At 44.1% G+C, this 20,794-nt stretch overlaps 1 protein-coding gene across 2 annotated transcripts in view; it reads right to left on the bottom strand.

Annotated features, from left to right (window-relative positions):
• Positions 1-17,642, bottom strand: part of CD99L2 (CD99 molecule like 2) — a 128,635-nt gene extending 110,993 nt beyond the window's left edge. For both annotated transcript variants that reach the window (XM_054581807.1, XM_054581808.1), the window contains exon 1: positions 17,486-17,642. In XM_054581807.1, coding sequence (XP_054437782.1) covers positions 17,486-17,552 — 67 coding nt within the window. In that variant the 5' untranslated portion in view covers positions 17,553-17,642. The remainder of the gene's footprint in view (positions 1-17,485) is intronic.
• Positions 17,643-20,794: the final 3,152 nt, after the last annotated feature.

The raw sequence follows: 20,794 nt of genomic DNA, 5'->3' as shown, positions 1-20,794 counted from the left end.
AATTGGGCCCTGGCTGGTGTGGCTCAGTGTATTAAGCACTGGCCTGTGAACCAAAGGGTCACTGGTTCGATTCCCAATGAGGGCACATGCCTGGGTAGCAGGCTAGATCCCCAGTGGGGGACAGGTGAGAGGCAGTCACACATTGATGTTTCTCTCCCTCTCTTTCTCCCTCTTTTCCCCCCTCTGTCTAAAAATAAATAAATAATATCTTTTAAAAAAGATTTTAAAAATGGAATGGGAAAAGATCCCATTTATAACAGGAATATATACCATTAAGTACTTGAAAATAAGTCTAACAAGTGTGAAGTATGAACATGACAGAAGTTATAAAATGCAAAAGAATACAGAACTAAATAGAAAGAAAAACCATGTGTTTCAATGAGAAAATTTAGTGCTGTTGAAAAAACAGCTCTCTCGTAAAATCAACCTACTCTTCGTAAACGCAATTCCAATCAAAATTCCTAAGAACATTTTATTCTTAACTTGGAAATTTGACCCTAAAGTAGACATGGATGAAATGCATGGGGAAATAGGAAACTTCAGTAAAAGAAGAGTAATTTAAGAGAAACCTGCCATATTAGATTCTAAAATTTCTGCATTTTTAAAATCAGAGGAGTATCTAAATACATTTCACAATGTAGTGCATGAATGACTCAGCTGTATCAGCAGTTTTCATACAATCTCAATGTCAATTCAAAGGCATCCAGGGCCCACTATTTAAATGTCACTAGTTCAGAAACTTTCCGGCATCAACTCTCTTTTATTAGTTCTATGCCCCACTATTTCCATCACCTGCTCTCTACTATACCACTCAAGAGGGTCCCTTGTATGTATCTTCCCAAATAACTCTCTAGTAAGGAGAATCACCCCCTTCCTTCCAGTCCCACACCTCAGAGAGATGACCACTGTCAATGATTTGAGATCTGCTATTTCAATAATCAACTTAAAAAATCCCTCGTGGCCTTAAGTGAAACCTTTCAGTAGACCAGTGGGGCAAATGAAAGAAGCCATACTCTAGTTTGATTGAGAAAATAAAGGGAGAAGAAGAGGAAGAACGGGGAGTGAAGATTTGAAGGAGGGAGATAGGATATTAGCTTAAAACAGAGGCAGGCTAGAGAGATGTTGCAGGATGAAGAAAAATTGAGCACATTTTTAGGTGAATGAAAGAATCAAGGAAAAAGAGAAGGTGACAAATGAAAAGCACTGATGACAAGTGATGGATCTGATTAATAAGGTCCCTGTTCAAGTAAGGGGATGAGATGGGAAGATACATTTATAACAGGCACAATATACCATAAAATACCTGGACATAAATCTAACAAGAAAAGTGAAATGCCCATTGTGAATCATGGCAGGGCTAGGGTTAGCTCCACAGACCTGCTGGTCCCGTTTAGAGCCCTTTGCACTAGACAGACTTTCACTCAAGAACATGATCCAATAAGCACATAAAAAGATGTTCAACTTCAATAGTCACCAGGGAAATGAAAATCAAAACCACAATGATATATTACTTCACACTCATTAGGATGCTTTCTCTCAAAAACAGAAAATAAGTGTTGGAGAATGTGAAGAAATTGGAGCACTTTATACACAGCTGATGCAACAATAAAATGATGCACCTTTATAAAACAGTCTGACAGTTCCTTAAGAAATTAAACACCATACTACCATATGACCTAGTAATTCCACCCAAGAGAATGGAAAACATAAATTGACATAGAAGCCTGTACAAAAATGTTCATAGCAGCATTATTCATAGTAGCCAAGAAGTAAAAACAACCCAAATGGCCATTAACTGATGAATGAATAAATGTGTTATATCCTTACAATGGAATACTATTTTGCCACAAAAAGGCAATGAAGAACTGATACATGCTACAACAAGGATGAACCTTGAAAACATTATGCTGAGGAAAAGATGCCAGGGACAAAAAGCCACATATTTTATGATTAGATTTATATGAATAGCAGATCAGTTGTTCTGTAGCTGGGAGGGGGGGGCGGGGAATGAGGAAGCGACTGCTAAAGGGTTAAAGGGCTCCTTTTGGGGGTAATAAAAATGTTCCAAAATTCAATAGTGGTGATGGTTGTTCAACTCTCAACATACTAAAGATCAATGTATTGTACACTTCAAGTTGGTGAATTGTATGGTATTAGGTTGGCCAAAAAGTTCATGTGGTATTTTTTTTCAGTAAAATAAAAGACACATTTTTCTTTTTCAGCAATAAATTTATTGATTTGAATATTTTGAGTATGTCCACTATCTCCCACATGGTATAATGTTGATTGTTCTCAAGTAGTGTCTTGATTTGATCACTATCAACTTCAACTGGTCAACCTGACCATGGAGCATCATCCAGCATGGAATCTCCAGCACAAAACTTCTCAAACCACTTCTGACACGTTTGATGAGTCACAGTACCTCCTCCATACATTGCACAAATTCTTTTTTACATTTCAGTTGTGTTTTTACCTTTCCTGAAGTAATAAAGCATTATATGCTGAAAAAGCTGTGTATTTTCTTCCATCTTCAATATCAAAATGGCTATACAAAAATTCACCAATTTTGACAAGTTTTTAAAGAACGCATGCTGATATGTCAGCTGTCACAATGCAATCTAACAAAATTGTTTTGAGTGAAGTTAAAGACAACGAAGCACCACTAGGGTCATCTTACAGAGAAAAAGCCAAATGAACTTTTTGGCCAACCCAATATATGAAAATGAAATTGTTCTGACATATGGAAGGAGAAAGGAAATCAACCTGCTATACAAATGCTTCTGCATTTCAGAGGCAACAGATATTTAAAGGTCCCATCTGTGACCATGGGCAAGTCCCTTTATGACTTTCTGCCTGTTTTGTCCTCTAGAGGAAAGATTGGGGCCCTCCAAGCAACCCACCTTCAACTCTCAAAGGGCCCTCTCTCGTCTTCTGAGGCTGCAGCCCTTTTCTTTGAAGACGTCGTCTCATGATTTCCAGCACATTCCCTTCTAGTCATGGAATAAGGTGAAGTTGCCTGGCAATGGCTGGGTTCTTTATTGCTATCCCAAGTCAACCTGTCCTAAATTCGCATCAGTGGCCTGGATATTCTCCAAATCCTGTACTTGGCCCCTTCACCTCCTTCCTCATCTACAACATCCTTCACTCACTTCACTTAGCTAAAGCAACACCATCCCCACTCTGGACAAGAAACTGTGTCACCTTGGAGATCTCACTCTCTGGCCTGTCTCTATCTTCCCAATCCTGGCCAGAAGACCTCCTGCCCCAGCAGACCTGCAGAACCTGCTAGGCAGCCCTTTGCCATGCCTTCCTATTCTCCTTGGGGACTTCAACTGATTCCTCCTCCTTCCCCACCTGGTACAGTCCCAAGTCAGTCATAGCAGAGGCTCAAGCCAGCACCAGCAATCCCTGTCACGATGTTCTGCCCTCTCCCCCTACCAACCCCAACTTTGAGAGGAGAACCCACTCTCTTGCCACACTAGACTGAGAGCACCTTGAAGCAAAGCACTGTCTGAGTCATCTCCTTTGGTGCAGCACCATGCAGGGTGCCTGGCACTCAAGCAGCATTTAATTTATGCCTCCTGGAAGAAATCGACTATATCGAGTAATTCCACAACCTGCCCTGCTGCATTCTGGGGCGGTGCCAGGTTGCAGTAACAGGTCTCACATCCCTGTGCTGACTGACATTGGCACAACTGCCAGTTCACAGTGTGGGACTCAAGCTAGGCCCTCGGGGTACCTTAGCAAGCCACTTTTCCTTAATCAGCTCCCTTTGTTCCCTGACATTACTCCTTCCAACTTTAACTCTCTAGCCAGCTCCCAGCACAAGACCTTGCCTTCCTCTCCACAAAAAAGACTGAGTCCATCAGGCAGGACTACTACACATGCCACTTTGGTCGCCCTATGTGCATATGTGATAATAACAGTAACAACAGTTGATATGAATCTAACACCTACTAAGGTTCAGAAATTCTCTCTCCCACCTCTCCCAGCAGCCACCTTGTAATTAGGTACCATCATGCTCAGCCAAATATTATGTACAAAGATATTTACTGAAGTATGCTTTGTAACAGCAAAGACCTGGAGTCTACCACAATATCCTTCAAAAACCATATATTCAATATAATTTTAATTACATAAGAAAATAATCAATATAAAATTACATACTTAAACAGGATAAAGATATATATCAATTTGTATCTTTAGTAATGACAGAATAGATTATATGAACCAGCCTTCCAATTAAAAACAATTAAATGGTTGATTTTAAAAACATCTTAAAAGCATTGAAGAACTAACAAGATCGTATAAAATGGAGCATGAAAAAAACCTAAGGCACAGTAGGACGTTCAGAGAGGTAGGAATCAACAGCTCTGAAGGCATTTGCCAAGCTGGACAAACTTGGCCTTCGGTCTCAACAACCTTCCAAGACAGGCAAAGGGACTGAAGTTCGGGTCTCTGGCCACTTAAATTGAGGACTCTAATAGCATACCTTCCTACATTAACCTGGGATCCCAAAGGGCTACAACCATGGTGAAGTGGCGACTTAGAAACAAGCTTGCTTCTCCCCAGTTCAGCCTCCAGAGGAGGGCAAGGAAGACTTCTTGGTGCTCAGAGAAAAGGGGGAAAAGATTTGGAACTTATTTTAGGTGATCCCAGGTTAAGAACATCACAAGGCACCTGACCAAAATCAAACACAAATCTTCTCTGGAAGAAGGCACGAGGGGAGGGGAGGGGAGGGGAGGAGACGGAAAAGCGAAGGAAAAAGGAAAGGAAAAAGGAAAGGAAAAAGGAAAGGAAAGAAAAACCAAGAAAGAAAGAAAGAAAAGAAAAAAGAAGAAAGAAAGGAAAGAAAGAAAGGAATTTATTTCAAGAGCAATGAGCAGTACACAGCCAAAAACAACCAAACACAAGAGGAAACAAAGCATCATGAGTGAGAAGCATAAGAACATAAAAATGAGCCAAGACTTGACTAGGCAATTCATAAACAATGAGATCAAATTGGACAATAAACATAGGGAAACACGCTCAACCTCACTGGTAACAAGAGGGATGCAAATGAAACTGCAGTAGTATAAAATTACTCATCCATCAATGGCTAAAATTGTAGTGAAGTCTGACAATACTAACTGCTGGTGAGGCTTTGGCACAACAGAAACTTTCATACATTGCTGATAGAAGATAAACTGGTACTACCACTTTGGAATACAGTGTGGCATCACCCAGTAAAATGGAAATACAAGCACTACGTAGTCCAGAAACTCCACTCCTAGGTAGAACCCTAGAACAGCAATTTTCAGACTTTTTGGCATTAGGACTCTATACACTCAAAAATTGAGAATCTCAAAGAGCTTTTGTTATCTGGGTTATATCCATTATATATATCACATTAGAAATTAAAACTGAGAAAATTTTAAAACACAGGAAGACACAAGCACACATTCCATTAGCCATCAGATCAATGATATTACTTGTCAAATAAACTCTGGAAAACGCTGTACACTCTTGAGAAGAGTACAAAAAGGCAATTAACATCTTAGTGTTATTATAAAAATAGTTCAACCTTTGGTCTCAGGGGTCTTTCAAGGATCCCTAGACCATAGTTTAAGAACCAGTGCCCTAGAGAAACTTACATACATCTGCATAACAATATTCCTGACAGCACTGCTTGAAACAGTCAAAAACAGGAAACTACACAAATGACCATCAATGAAAAAATGGATTAAGAAAAAAAGTTGTATATTCAAGCAGTGGAATAATGTATAATAATGAAAATGAATGGAGCACAAATACACACAACAGATCATAAGGAATGTTTTTTTGGAGGGGTGAGACAAAACACAAAAAAATCCTGTATACAGTGTAATTCAATTTCTAAAAATACAGATCAAGCTAAACTATATTATTCAGGACATACATAGGTGGTAGAAGTATAAACTAAAGCAAAAAAGTGACTGCATAAAAATCAGGCTAGTGGTCACCTGTAGGGGAGGGAGAGGTTGTGATCAGGAGGGGCATACAGAAATGTACTTGGGTGTTTGTCAACACTCTATTTCTCATCCTGATTGGTGATGTCTCAGATTTTCACTTTACACTTATTCACTAAAGGCTTTGCACACTTCTTTGTATTTGTTATATTTCACAAAAAAAGGAAAAGCTATATATACAGTTTGATACCAAGATTGTAAAATATATGTCTGCAGAGAAAAAAGTATTGAAATACTGTATTCTAATATATTAACAGTTTGCATTTTGTCTACACTTTTCTACATCTCCCAAGTTTATTACAAAGAGCACGTATTACTCTTGTAACCATGTGAACACCTGGTAGTGTCAGACTGATTATAATTTTTAGCCTACTGGAAGGTATGAAATTTTATCTTATTTAGTTTCATTTGCATGTCTCCAATTACTAATGAGGTAGAGCATCTTTTCATACACTTGTTGTCCAATTTGATTTCTTCTTGTATGAATTGCCTAGTCAAGTCTTTGGCTCACTTTTCTGTATATTCTTTTTCACCAATTATCAGAAAATCATAAAACATTTAAAAAGACAAGGTCACCATCTAAAATTGAAACTAATAAGGATCAACAGAAAGTAAATGAGATAGCAAGCTGCAGAAATCTATGCAGAAGATAACTCTCCAAAGAGATTGGTGGTGTGCCTGATCTAACAGGATGAGCTCAAAGCTCACCAAGGAGCCTAGGGTGTATGCCTAGAGTCAAATGCAGCTGTTACCAATCACAAAGTTTGGCTGTGACCTGATTTACTCCAACATGTCTATCTTGAGGCAATGTGGTGACGACTGAAAACTTTAGTGACTCATGAGAAATACTGAAAATTGAGAATGGAATTACAAAGAATTATGTCTGTCTTTACAGCAGTGGGTCTCAACCTGACAAAGTATCCCACCCCAAATGCCAATAGTGCCATGGTTGAGAAACTGCCCAACAACCTCTATTCAGGAAAAAAGAACGCTCAACCCTCATGACTCTTCTCCAAGTAGAGATAGTTGGAGGTGGAGAAAGGTTAATCCCCAGTCTGCCCTACCTTGAGAGGGGTACCCAAAACTTTTGAGACCTACACTCTGCAAGCACCTCCAAAGAAGCTGTGTGCCGGGCACTATGTTTTCAAAGAGGCCTTGCCCCCCTCCTCCGGAGAAAGCCTGTGTGAATAAGGCCAGGTCAAGCTCACAGAACATCAGTGCTAGAAGAACTATCAGTGCCAGCTACTTCATCCCCTTCATTGGAGAGAAAACCCAACAGATAATAACAGCAGCTTAGTATCAAGAGAAGTGGGCAAGGAGCTAAGTTATCAACCAGTACAAACAGACATGCATAACAGTGAACAGCAAAAAGAACCAGAAAAGTCAGAGAAGTATGAATCTTAATAGAGCTACAGAAGTCAATACTTCATGGATGAGGCACATTTTATCTGGAGCTTGAAAATTCAGTGGATTGATATGCCAGTTTTAATCATGGCTAAATATTCTTTGACACTCTCCCATTGTGAGGTGGGATATATATTCTCAACTTGAATCTGGACTATCCTTAAGTGACTCAGTCTATAGGATGCAGTGAAAGTAATGCTGCATAATTACTGAGGCTAGTTCATAAAAGGCCATGCACTAGGTATATATACCCTGCAGGATTGAAAACATATTCAGAAACTTGTACACAAATGTTCATAGCAGCACTATACACGTTAGCCAAAGGGTAGGCCCAAGTGTCTATCAGCTGATAATAGGCAAAGTGTGATATATGTCCTGTCACAGAATATTTAACCTTAAGAAGGAATGAAACACATGGATGAACCTTGAAAACATCATACTAAGTGAAAGAAGTCAGACAAAAAAAGGTCACATATTATATGATTCCATTTATGTAAAATATCTAGAACAGGCAAATATGTAGAGACAGAAAGCAGATTAGTAGTTTCCAGGGGCTGCAGAAGGAGGGAACAGGGAGTGGCTGCCTCATGGGTATGGGGTTTCTGTTTGGGGTGATGAAAATGTCTAGAACTATATAGTGGTGATTGTCGTACAACATTGTGAATATACTTAATGCCATAAAATGTACTAAGTTGCCATACAATGATTAAAACGGTAGATTGTTTTTAGCACAATTTTTTTAAATTTTACTTTTAAAAAATGAGGTTTCCACATTGTATACTAGAATATTCAGGCTTAAAGCTCTAAGGGGGGCATGAAGAAGTTCAAACACCATGCCGTAAGGAAGCCCAAACCACAGGGAGAGGCTGTATGTCAGTAGTCCCAGCTGAGCCCATCGTTTATGACATACGAGTGAAAAAGGCCCCAGCCATTTGAGTCTTCCTAGCTGAGGCTCTAGACATTGTGGAGCAGATGAGACATCCCTGCTGTGTTCCTCGAATTCTCAACCTACAGAATCTATTAACATAATTAAACAGTTGTTGTTTTAAGCTACTTAGTTTACTGTGGTTGATCACCTAGCAACAGATGACAGGAACAACTTTCAATATGGGAGGGAGGGGAGGGGAGGGGAGGGGAGGGGAGGGAGGGAGGAAGGAAGGGAGGAAGGAGGTGTCTTCTAGGCAGACAGCATTATAGCAACAGTGTAATCCAGATTCCTCCTTTATGATATATGGAACAGTTACTATATACAGTTGCTTCCAGGTCTGTCTGGACTGGAAGCTCCTTGAGGGTAGGTGCAAGCTTTATTCTGCTCTGTTCTGCCCACAGCGGCCCACACTGTTCCTGGCTCAATAACTGCTCATCCATGCATTAGCAGATACATACTGCGCACTAGACCTGCTGATGAGCATGGGCCACATCAATGACTTCCCTTGCCCTCTGACTTCCAGCTGGGTTCAGCCCATAGGTTCCCTTAGTGTCTCAGGGGATTTTTCACAGCACCCCAGACCCAAAGAAATACCTAACTGCTCCGCTTATTAAGTAGTTAGTTCATTAATTCCAACCAATTTAATGATGGTGTCTGACAGACATTACTGCATTTTCCTCAGAAGTTAAAAAGATCCATGGCTGCGCCATGAGTTTGGAGCCACTGTGAGTTCCTGCGGTGCCCCAGAACTCCTGGGATTATTCTTTGGGACCCACGGGTTTAGCCACTGGGGGGCAGAAGCAAAAGACTGGATGATCAGAATACTCACAGCATTTATTCTCCTGGCTCAAACCCTCCAGGCTGCTGCAGCTTCCTACACAAGGGGCCCAATCCTCTCCTGCCCTCTCATACAACCCTAGCTACTCTGGTTCCAGGGAAACCTCCCTCCTCTTGCCCCTTGAAGCCCAGGGTGTTAAACACTCCACATGTTTCTCCATCGCCCAGAGGCTTCACCACCCCTTGCTGGTCTCCCTTAATCCTTCCCATATCTTGCAAATGTCCCTTTGATTAAATATTCAATTACTATGTTTGGGTGTGCCATTCATTTCCTGCCTAGTCCCTGACTGTGCGAGGTATTGTTCTAGACACTGGTAACAAAGCAGACAAAAACTTTTGGGCTCTTCATGGAACCCAAAGCCAAGTGCTGGAGGCAGACAGTAAGCAAAGAGGCAGGTAAACAGGTAACATAAGCATATTGAGGCAGGCTGGTGATAGCAGGGTACTTGCGGTACAATTTCAGATACAGTGGTCAGGGGTGGCCTCTCCAAGGTGGGACCATTTGGGAAGAAATGAGTGAAGACACGGACCTATCTGGGGAAAGACCTAGCCAGAGGACAGGGCAAACACAAAGGTCCCAAGGTGGAGGAGAGCTTAGCACGCTGGAAGACTGGCAAGCCAGTCCTGAGCAGGGGTGGAAGCTGAGGTCAGAGCACAAGCAGAGGCCCCATTTTGTTAGGACTTGTAGGCCACAGTATGGGTTTAAGTTTTATTTTCATTACAATTGGAAGCCACAGGAGGGTTCTAGGCAGAGGGACAAAATGTGATTAGGTCTCTAAAAGACTGTCTGGCTGCTGTGTGGAAACAACTGTAAGGGCTGGAGTGGACTCTGAGACATCCACAGGGAGGACACTGCCAGGGATCCAAAGAGAGGGGGAGGTGGTCCAGCTAAGGGAGGTAACCAGAGAGGAGATAAAAAGAGGTGGGAGTCTGGATGATTCTGAGGGTGCTCACATGTGGTCTGGTAACTGACAGATGCAGGGCATGAAGAAAAGCCAGCCCTGGAGGAGTGGCCAGAGCCACCAGAAGGATGGGGTTTCCAGTTACTTGGGTGGAAGGAGATGGTTTGGAGGGAGCAAGTAGAAGCTCAGGTTTGTACAGGGTCCTTTTGAGATGCATATTAGCAGAGACAATAGTCAAAATAATCAACCATGCTGCACAGAGCATGAACCCTCTGGTTGCTGGGGTATGGGGAGGTCCAGGGACACTAGGGTAAGGGCCAGTATTCATTCAGTTTGTGGGTGGGGAGAACAACTAAGCCTGAAGGATTTCAATAACCTACCCACCAGCAGGACATGAGACAGCCACATGGATATGTTGAATGTAGGTGCCTGAAGGTCAAGAGAGAGCAGGGCTGGGGATAGAAACTGAAGACTCACAAGAATTTGAAGCAATGAGGTGGTTGAAAGCACCTGGGAAGCAAGTGCAAGGAAAGAAACCAACCAAGGATTAAACCCAAGACACTGTCACCAGTCCTGAGGTTAAGGAGGTGAGTTAAGAAAAGCAAATAATGAGTAGTAAGTAAAGTGTGGCTTCCCAAAGGCCAAAGGGAGAAAGTGCTTCCAGGGGGAGGGTGTGATCAGAGGTATCTTATGACCTGATTTAGCAACACCAAAGACATCGCAGACCTTGGCCAGGAGAAGTTTCAGGGGAGGGGTAGGAAGCAAAGTGTTGGGAAGGAATTAATGGGAGCCACAAAGTACAGCTCCACGAGGTATATTGTATATGACAAATAAAAGAAGAAAACATGGTTTTTGTTTGGTTTCTTTTCAGGCATTACTTTAGCTTGTTTTGTTTTCTTTTTTTTTGAGTGGGATGACAGAGCCAAATGAATGAACAGTGAAAAGGGGATCGGTCCTGTAAGACAGAGCAGGATTCTGCAGGAAGCACAAGGGATATGTAAAGCAACTCAATTAGAGTTGCTGCTGGGGCAGTTCCTCCTGAACTCATTCAAACTCTGAGCCCAGCTCACTAATGGCAGGCACTTTTGTTCTGGCCAAGCAAACTGCTGTTGTGAACATCAGCCCCCGGATTCTCATTAGAACCAAGGAAGCAGGTGGTCCCTTTGCATTATTGTCCCCTCTAGGGAGCCTAACTTTGCTAATACCTTGACAGCACATAGCCTGTTTGCACCAGCAATTAATTGGCTACTCAAACAATTCTGTGAGGCCAAGAAAGCATAGAAAAGACCACTGTTGACAGCAAATGGTGGGGCCACACTGACCCTGATAATTCCCTTGTCCCAGGCTAGCTGAGGCAGCAATAAAAATAAAAAGAATGTCAAAATGAGCCCCTCTGTGCCTTAGCACTATTTTGATCATAATGAGTTCTGCACTGCAACAATGATTTCTGCTGAGGGTACAGCCTCTAATTTAGAAAATAATCCCAAATAGAACCACCTCACAATACCACTCATATGTCAAGCGTCTCCTTTAAACAGATGTTCACTGAGCAAGGGCATTCCTCTCTGTGCAAGTCAACGACAGCAGTCTTCAACTCTAGTTTTCAAAGTGCTTTTGTTTGTTTTAAAGCTGCAGAACCCTCTAACATCTTAGGAGCAGCCCCAGGTAGAAAACTAATAAAAACAGAGCTAAAACTGGTTGAAGCTGGAGAGCGGAGGTCCAGGCCATCCATTCCTGCTGTTCCTCTTCCCACACTGGCCTCCAGAGAACAGTCACTGGCAGCACACTCCTCCTCAGCAAAGGGGCAGGCAAGCCTCAACAAATAAGAAACCCTCTGTCTGAGGGCTCCAGACTGCACCCTGATTCTCATGAGCAGCCATCATGACTGGGGAGAGGAGACAGGCCTCTTGGGAGAGAGCCAGTGGCCCCCACTGCAGGTGGCCTACAGAACGGGGCACACTCTGAAACAGGTGTATGCTCTGGTCCCCTTGTGAAGTAGTTTAAAATCAAAGCCAAGCTAAAGAAATGCAACTGCCTTCCAGGGCCCTCTGAATACTTCTAAATGTTCATTGCTGCGCCAAAATCATCACTGCCACCCAATTTTTGAACATTTATTTAAAAATCCTGAACTTGGAGCATATTGGTGGTTGGTTTAAATTGGCAAGTGTAAAGAAACATCACAAGCTAGTTTTTTCAAAGAATGAAGAGGACACTAATATCTACCTCTGAGCTTCTCTCTTAGTTTCCTCTTGCTGCTAAAACAAATTACAACAAATTTAATGATTTAAAACAACACATTTTTATCTTACAGTTTTAGAGGTCAGAAGTCCAAAATGGTTTGCTGGGTTAAATTCAAGGTGTCGGCAGGGCTGTATCCTTTCTGGAAGCTCTAGGACAGTCTGTTCCCTTGCCTTCTAGACTAGAGGCTCTATGTGCTTTCCTTGGCTGGAGGCCTCTTCCATTTTCAGAGCCAGCAAAGACTAGCCAAACTTTTCCTGCATAGCATCACTGATCCTGACTCCACTACCTTCGTCTTCCATATTTAAAGGACCCTATTCTTTAACTGGCCAGGATAATCCAGGAGAATCTTATTTTAAGGCCAGTTGATGAATTACCTAAATGCCATCTGCTACCTTAATTCCCCTTTACTATGTAACCTAATATAGTTACAGTTTCCAGAGATGAGGACATGGACATCTCTGCGGGTTGTTGTTGTTGTTGTTGTTGTTGTTGTTGTTGTTATTATTTCCACCTGCCTCCATTTGGCACCTGCATGAAAGACTTTCCTGCACGTTTGTGAGGCATTTAGGATGACTTTAAGCTTTCACATGCAAACCAAGATGAGCTAGTCAGTGGACCTGTGATCAAGCTTCAAGGAAGGTCAAGTCTGGGTTGGGGGGCAGGAACCCCTGCAGCCAGGCCTCCCCAGGCACACTAAGAGCATCAAACAAATACATGCTGAAATGCATGCCAAGTGCAGAAAAAGAATGGACAGGCAGCAGGGAATGCACCAACAGAGGTGGGGAAAGAACCCAGAACAGGAAAGTCAGTGCACCTGGATGGTATCTTTCCTGAACTCACAAAAATCAAAACCCCCTCTTCTCCACACTCCCCTCTGAGCAGCCAGACAGCCTCTTCATCGTCTCCACTGGTGGCAGCTACAGGCCTTTCCTCACTGCCTACTGGCACTGACTCTTTGGTGATTTCTGCATTGCCGTTTCAAAAACTCACATGTTTTATTGGTTACTTGATGTCCAAAATGATGGAGGAAATAGGGATTGGACCTGTGACAGTAAGAAAGGAGCCAAAAACCAAAACAGAAGAGACTTAAAGGGAAACAGTCCCTAGACCATTTCAGTCCAATGCAATGACTGCCTGGGGTACATAATGGCAACCCTGAGCCATCCAGAAAAGGGAAGATCCCCCCACCCCACCCAAAATGTTCCTTTCCAGGGGGCAATTCCAGAACTCAGGCAAATGGGATTAAGCAGCTCTGGCCAAACCTGCAGGTGACCCTGCAGTCCATCTGGCTTATACCCAATAGCCTGCCAGCCCACAGGGCTTCTGCCTGGATCCCAGCCTGGCATCTCAGTGCCATCAGCACTTGGGGCCTGCTCTGCTTTGCTCTCTCCACTGCCAGACCAAGTCCAACGGCTCTTGAAAACCAATCCAAACTCAGGGGGTTACATAGTGCCATCTCCTTCATTTGCTCTGCTTGGACTACAGTGAATTTTTTAATGGAAATATAATTCACATACCATAAAGCTCACCCTTCTAAAGTGTGTAACTCAGTGGCTCTTAGTATATTCACAAGGTTGTGCAACCATCACCTCTATCCAGTTCAAAACATTTCCATCCCTCACAAGGAAACCCTGTACCTATTAAGCAATCACTCTCCAATCCTCTCAGTTCCTGCCAAATACTGATTTACTTTCTATCCCTAGGGATTTGCCAACTGGACATTTTATATAAGTGGAATCACACAATATGTGGATTTTTTTGGCTGCCTTCTTTTACTTAGTATAATGTTTTCGAGGTTGGCACCGTATATATTTTTTTTAATGTGGCTTAGAATAGCTTAGGTAATGTAAATAATAATTACTAACATAAAGCTCACTTGGATCCAGGTGCTCTGCTAAGCACTTTATCCACTGCACTCATGTAATACTAACAATCCCATGAGATGGATGGTGTGGTTATCACCATTTTACAGATGAGGAAACCAAGGCACTGTGCAGTTAAGTGACTTGCCCCAGGTTGTGGTAGCACTGGGCAGGCTTGCTCCAAAGCCTGCACCGTCCCTTGTCAGCCGGGCTACCTCTTTAAAGGAGCAGCCACTTCTCACATTCTAAGACATATCTCACCCCTGGAAGTATTTGCATTCATGCCCCCTGCTTCGGTTATTCAGATAAACCTGAGTTCAATTCCTTAACTTCACTGGACCACACATCTTTCATCTGAGATGTGGAACAAGACTCAGTTAGTTTCAAGGCTGTAGGCAAATGGCCATTATAGGCCTCGGGAGATGAAGGGGGTCACTGTGCCAACCATTTAGGGCAGTTATAATGGGGAGATGTGTGTGAGGCACTGGAGGGCCTGGTGTATGGAACACACTGGGGAAACGGAGCCCTTGTTATGATGTCTACCCACCTGCACCTCCCTGCTGCTCAGAAGAACAGCTTCCAATTTCTGTGGCTGCATACAAGCTGAAGACCTGTCCTCAGAGTTTTCAGAACTAGTAAAATACACAGTGGATTAAAAACCCATCTATAATTGGAACAGGGATGACCTATTAACAACCCTTTTAAACTCCTTAGAGCCTAACGTCTGTCTCAACTTGACAGCATCTGGAGGGATCTCACACGTCATGCTTTGAGGTTGTGTGAGCTTTCTGAGGCCGGCCAGGCTTTCTCAGTCACATCTCACTGCTGAGGAACAGGACAACAATGAAGTGGTTCTTGGGCAGGCCCACCCACTCTACCACTTCAGGGCTCCAGGAGAGCCAGCAGGTGCCTAACTTAGCACCTACTTTGTGTTTATTTTTTTTGTTCATTTTGACACAGCCACTCTGAAACTGTAACTGCCCACATACCTAGAGGAAGACCATCAATGCAAAATCCATATTGATCATTGTATTTTGCACGAAAGATCCAGAAAACTGGGTCCCTACCTTGAAGCAAAAGCTTCTTCTGGTTCTGCCTTCTTAATTAAAATAAAAAAGGCCACTGGGTGGCAGCCTTATCTGGATGGAATCCTGGTGCTCTCACTTTCAAGCTATTCACCAGAGGTCCCTCAACTGGAAGGCAAGGATAATGCCTAACCAGCAACATTGGTGTGGTAATTAAAAACAATAAATGTGATGTGCCTGACACATAGCAAGCACTCAGGAGTTGGTAGTTGGTGATAGGGCTGCAGATCTGAGAGTGACACTTGCCTGGTCCCCTCCAGAAGAAACCTTTGTGCGTTGTAAGGTGTTATACAGATGAGCAAACTGACCAAGGTTCAGAGAACTTTCCCAAGGCCACTCAGCCAGTAAGCAGTAGAAGGAGGGCAACTTCCAGGGGTAAGGGCATATATATGTTTAGTGCTTGAAAGCAAGGACTGTGAAGTCAGACAAGCCCAGGATCAAATCTTAGCTTTGCCACCTGAGGCAAGTTACTTCATCTCTCTGTGCCTCCATTTACACATCTGTAAAATGGTTTCACCAGTTCACAGTTTCTTCCACCATCTTCTAAATCACCTAGTGTAACATGTGATGGTGAAAAACTGAGACAATAATTTACATTCCTCACCTTATCAATGTATATACTATGTTGAAGACTTTCAGAAGATAGCCTTGAAAGGAATATCATTTTCCTAACTTTTTTGTGCTTCCACATTCAAATTTTCCACATCATTAGATGCAAGTCAATTAAATGATTATACTCCCCCCCACAAATGCATCATATACAGAATTAAAATTTTAAGCTCAAAAGGAAAAATAAAACAGAAAATTCCACAACCTTGTAATTTGTTTTACTTTTCTTCATAGCACTAACAATATCTATGTAGAGTGCCATGTTTGTACTTGTTTTCATCCCCTCCCCCCAACCAGGATATCAGCTCCATGAGCACAGAGTCTCAGTTCTGTTCACTGCTGCACCACCAGTGTCTAGAACAGAGCCTGACACCTTTCTGGCATGTTATACCAACTCCAGGAGGGTTACCCACCTCAGCAACATTTTTGCATCTTTTACAAAACTGCCTTGGCTATAGCACTGTCTATTGTTTTCAGTGCTCCTTATACGTAACATAAATCTCACTGGAAGTCAGTACTAGGACAGCTTTATTTTTGCTGAGCTCATTTGTTTTTCATTAGCTGAATTTGCCTTTGTTTTCAGGAAGGTCAGAGCACAAGGCTGTGCTCAGTTGCAGTGTTTTTCTTCAACACGCCCCTACTGCCTTTTTTGATGTGAAGATGGGATATAAATAACCCTATGAAGACTCTGCCAGTACACATGGGAGACCCTATTTTTAACCACAGATTGCATTTATTCTAAGAAGATGCTTCTCAAACTTGAATGCTAATTACCTGGGGATCTAGTTAAAATGAAGAATCCGACTCAGTAGATCAGGGGCCAGGCTGAGATGCTGCACTCCTGACAAGTTTCAGGTGATGCTGTGCGGGCCTTGGGCCACATCTTGAGTAGCCAGGATCTAGGAAACTTGCTCCCTTGATTCAGCAGAATTTCTCCCTCCTCGTCCTTGCCAAAATATCGCCAATGGCTCAAAAACTAGGGCGGTCACCCAGAAGCACCTTGGGAGCTGGTCAGACCTACACGTCGCGGTCCCTGCAGAGATCGTGACAGAAGGGACGGGAATGCGCCCAGGAAGCTCTCCAGGTGCTTCTGTCTCAGGTGGCCTAAAAACACATTTTGAGAAGCCCCGCTAAAAGAAATGAGTGTTCTCTTAAAGGTTTCCCAAAAGCGCCCTGTGGATTGAGCACCGGCCTGCGAACCAAGGGGTCGCCGGTTGGATTCCCAGTCAGGGCATATGCCTGGGTTGCAGGCCCACCACACATTAATGTTTCTCCGTTTCTGTCTGTCTCTCATCCCTCCCTTCCCCCTCCCTCTAAAAATAAAAGATTTCCCAAAAGCAATCCCCTGGGGGGAGGGGCAGCTGCTGTCACCTTTTGTCACCTTGTTCAGGATTTTAAGAGGGTACTATTCCCGCTGTTTCCAGCCACCTAAGCTGGACCTCTTCGCCAGCCACCTGGATCCCACCGCGGGCCAGGGGTTGGCCTCACCGCCCGCCAAACTATCTCCGGCGTAGGCCCGTCTGGCAGGCACCACGCCACTCATGCGCAGGACGGGGGCCTCCAATGCACCAAGCCTCCGCCTAACGGGCCCCCGGGGATGAGAGGTCCCCCCGCGCCCCGCTCACCTTACCTCTCTGGACCAGAGTGACCAAGAAAAAAGCTAAGCAGAAGAGGAACACCGAGCGCCTGGCCACCATTGCTGGGAGCGAATGGAGGGAACCCAGAGGAGCACAGTTTGCGCGACAGCGCCCCAAGGGTAGGTACAGATAGAAAGGAGAAAGAGGAGGAGCGGCGGGAGGAGGAGGAGCCCTGCCACCACTTCAGGACCCGCCCAGAGCGGGCGTGAGCGGCCGACCCCGCAAGGGCGGAAAGGGGTGCGCATGGGCGCTGGCGCCGGCAGTCGCTTGAGGTGGGACGGGTTTCGCCAGAGGCGTAAGGGGCTGGGAGCGCCGGCAGTCTCGGGGGGTGGGGCTGGTGCGCGATGCGGGGTGGGAGGGAAGGCGGGGAGGCGAGGGCGTCCCGCAGGTGGGGTTGTCAGGGTTGAGTCTGGTGCCAGCAGGGACCGAAGGCCCCCCTTCCCACCCAGGTCCTGGAGATGGAAGCTCAGCGGTGGACCCTGCCTCCCTGGAGCAGTGAGTCGACAGTGGCGGGGAAGCCAGAGGCGCAAAAGGCGAGATTGTGCGGTGATTACCACCCGGTGCGCCAGACTCCCGGGCTGTAGTAGCACCCAGGACTGCGTACATGCCGGGTGCGGTCTACTAGCCGTATGACTCTTGGATAGAGACTCTTCCCCTTATGACCTTGGTATCATCAGGGTAAAAAGAGTACACTAGAGGCCCCTTCAGGACAACACCTGCGTTCTTGCCTCAGTCGCAGTGGCCGAGCTTGCTTATTCAGAATGGCTGGCTGCCCGCCCACTCGCCCATCCCTGCAGGAAACTAGTGGAAACCCGAACCCTGTCCAGAGATTAAGGAAAAGGGCCGTTCTCGTGGCTGGCCGCAGTTGGCAGGCAGCGACACGTCTCGAAGAAACGAGCCCGAGGCTGGGGTACCTGGACAGGCCAGAGGGAAGAGGGGGACGGCTTAAGCTGGAGCGTCGCGGGCCCAGGGGACGAAGGATGAGGCACAGGGTCAGTTCTCCCAAGGCTTTAATGAATGTGCTGAGAGCACAAGTTCACATCTGCGGAGTCGATCTGTAAACGTGTTCACTGATAGACAAACGTGCTGCAGTCCTTTTCCATGAACACCCGCAAACGGAGTCCATCTCCAGGATCGGGCAAAATCAGATTCCGACCCTACCGTGAACAGCAGAATGCCCTTTGCAGCCTTTGATGTGAACGCCCTCAAGAAGGGCTCCATGGTTTTTATTTTTTACTTCTGTGTGTCTGCGTGTTGTAGTTCTGTATTTCATGACTCTCCCGCACAAGGTCTTCATGAGGAGTACTAGAAGGAGGATGATATGATGTTAGGATAACTCATTGAATTGTAGAATCTTACATCCCAAGGAAACTTAGGCATTACCAAACCCTTTGCTTTCAGAATAAACGTATACTGACAAGTGTTGTTCAAGATTAAGTCCTAACAAACCCATGGAAAAATGAGAAAAAATAAGAACAATATTCACATATGATCATCTATATGTGTGTGCGCGCACATGTGGTATGTTTGCCAAATCTTATTTCTTATAAAGAACTATCCATTTTATTATATTAAAATGCCTTTTCTTTTTTGAAGTGCTAATTGTAGTAGATGTTAGGGTGTGTGTGTGTATGTGTGTTTTCACGTCTTTACTTGACAAACTTAAATCATGACAATACTCTATTGCCATACCTTCTGTCCTGGCTGTCTTTTTGAATTTTCATTGGTATGGTACATGTAATCTGAAAATCCTACTTCCCTTGCTCCCAAAATTATCTTGTTTAACTAAAAGCTTGTTGTGCTAATAAATCAATCTAGAGAGACAATTTGGAAAAGAATGTCCTAAACAAAACAACAACAACAACAAAAAACCCAAACAAACAGAAGGGCTCTAGTTGCAGCCAGCTTTTGAGGACAGGGGACAAAGAGAAAGCACTGCTTTCTAGGGAGCCTGTCCCCATCATTATTTGACATGGGCTGCCCTAAGCCACATCCTCCTTAAAAGGCAGCTACTACCATCTCCCCCCGCCCACCCATGTCCCTTCACAGGCTTCCTGTGTCACCCACCAGGCCTACTGCTCCAGAAACACCCCCACCAGTACCACCCACCACTGTCTGAGCCATAGTAGAGCACAAGCGTGCTCTACTTGAGATGGAACCTATGACTTCCATCCATTACTCTGAATCCTGGGGCTGGAAAAATAAAAAACATATAAGGAGTAAGTGACTGTTTGGATTTCCAGGGCAGTGTTTACTAATTCTGTGACACTAACTAGCCGGAGGGTGGATAGAAATAGCTAGTAATTATTGAACATATACTAAATATATACATGACATATTCTAGGCATTTTACCCTTATTTTTTATTCCTCACCACTTCATGCATGGCCTCAATGACTAATGAGGAAAAAGGAGCCAAATGGAGGTTCCTTGGGATTGGGGAGTTAATCAACTCCAGTCCCATAGTGTCAAAGGGCACAAGGGAACACTAGGAAGCCCAGTGGGGGAATGACTAAGACCATGTGCTTTAGAGTCAGATGGTTGAAATCCTGGCTGGATTCAATAAGGTTGTGCTAAGATCGACACATGGTGGAAAGTGGGTGGCCTACATGAGGAGGTAAGGAAAATGCAGCCCCTGAGTTGAGGCCATCTCAGTCAACATGCCCTGGACTGTCACACCCACTGGGAACCCTAACTGGTACATTACGTGTAGTGCAAACACCTAACTCCCACTAGCAGAATACTGGCCATGGCATAATGCACAGTAAAACTATCTTCTAACTCAGGGGTAGTTGGCACACTACAGGCCACTGGCCAAATCCACCACACCTGTCTGTTTGTATGGCCTGCAAACTAAGAGTAGTTTTTGCATTTTTAAAGGATTGAAAAAAAACAAAAGATAATGTTGCCACATGGAAAAGTTATGGGAAGTGCAAATGTCAGGGTTCATGAAGTTCGTGAGCACACAGCCACACCCGTTCATGTCTGTATTGTAGATGGCTATTTCTGTGCTACCACAGCAGAGTTGAGTTGTTGTGACAGAGATCACAGAGCCCCCAATGCCTAAAATAGTTACTGCATAGCCATTTACAGAGAAAGTTTGCTGAGCCCTATTCTAGCAAGTTGAAGTCTGGCAAGGATGAATATTAACAGGTGATGATGCAAGACCTAGAGTGTGCTCTACCAGAACACAGGACGACACAGGAATAAGAACCAATAGAAAAGGGTAATGTTTACCATGGGCCAAGAGATCCTCCAAAAAATGTAATTAATCAAAATACTGCAAATGTCTGAGCTCAGTTA

The sequence above is a fragment of the Pteronotus mesoamericanus genome, unplaced genomic scaffold (assembly GCF_021234165.1).
Source record: "Pteronotus mesoamericanus isolate MK-2021 breed Mesoamerican mustached bat unplaced genomic scaffold, CSHL_Meso_final contig_66, whole genome shotgun sequence".
NCBI classification, from domain to species: domain Eukaryota; kingdom Metazoa; phylum Chordata; class Mammalia; order Chiroptera; family Mormoopidae; genus Pteronotus; species Pteronotus mesoamericanus.
The sequence above is the reverse complement of the archived record's forward strand: the minus strand, read 5'-3'. Positions and strand labels throughout refer to the sequence as shown.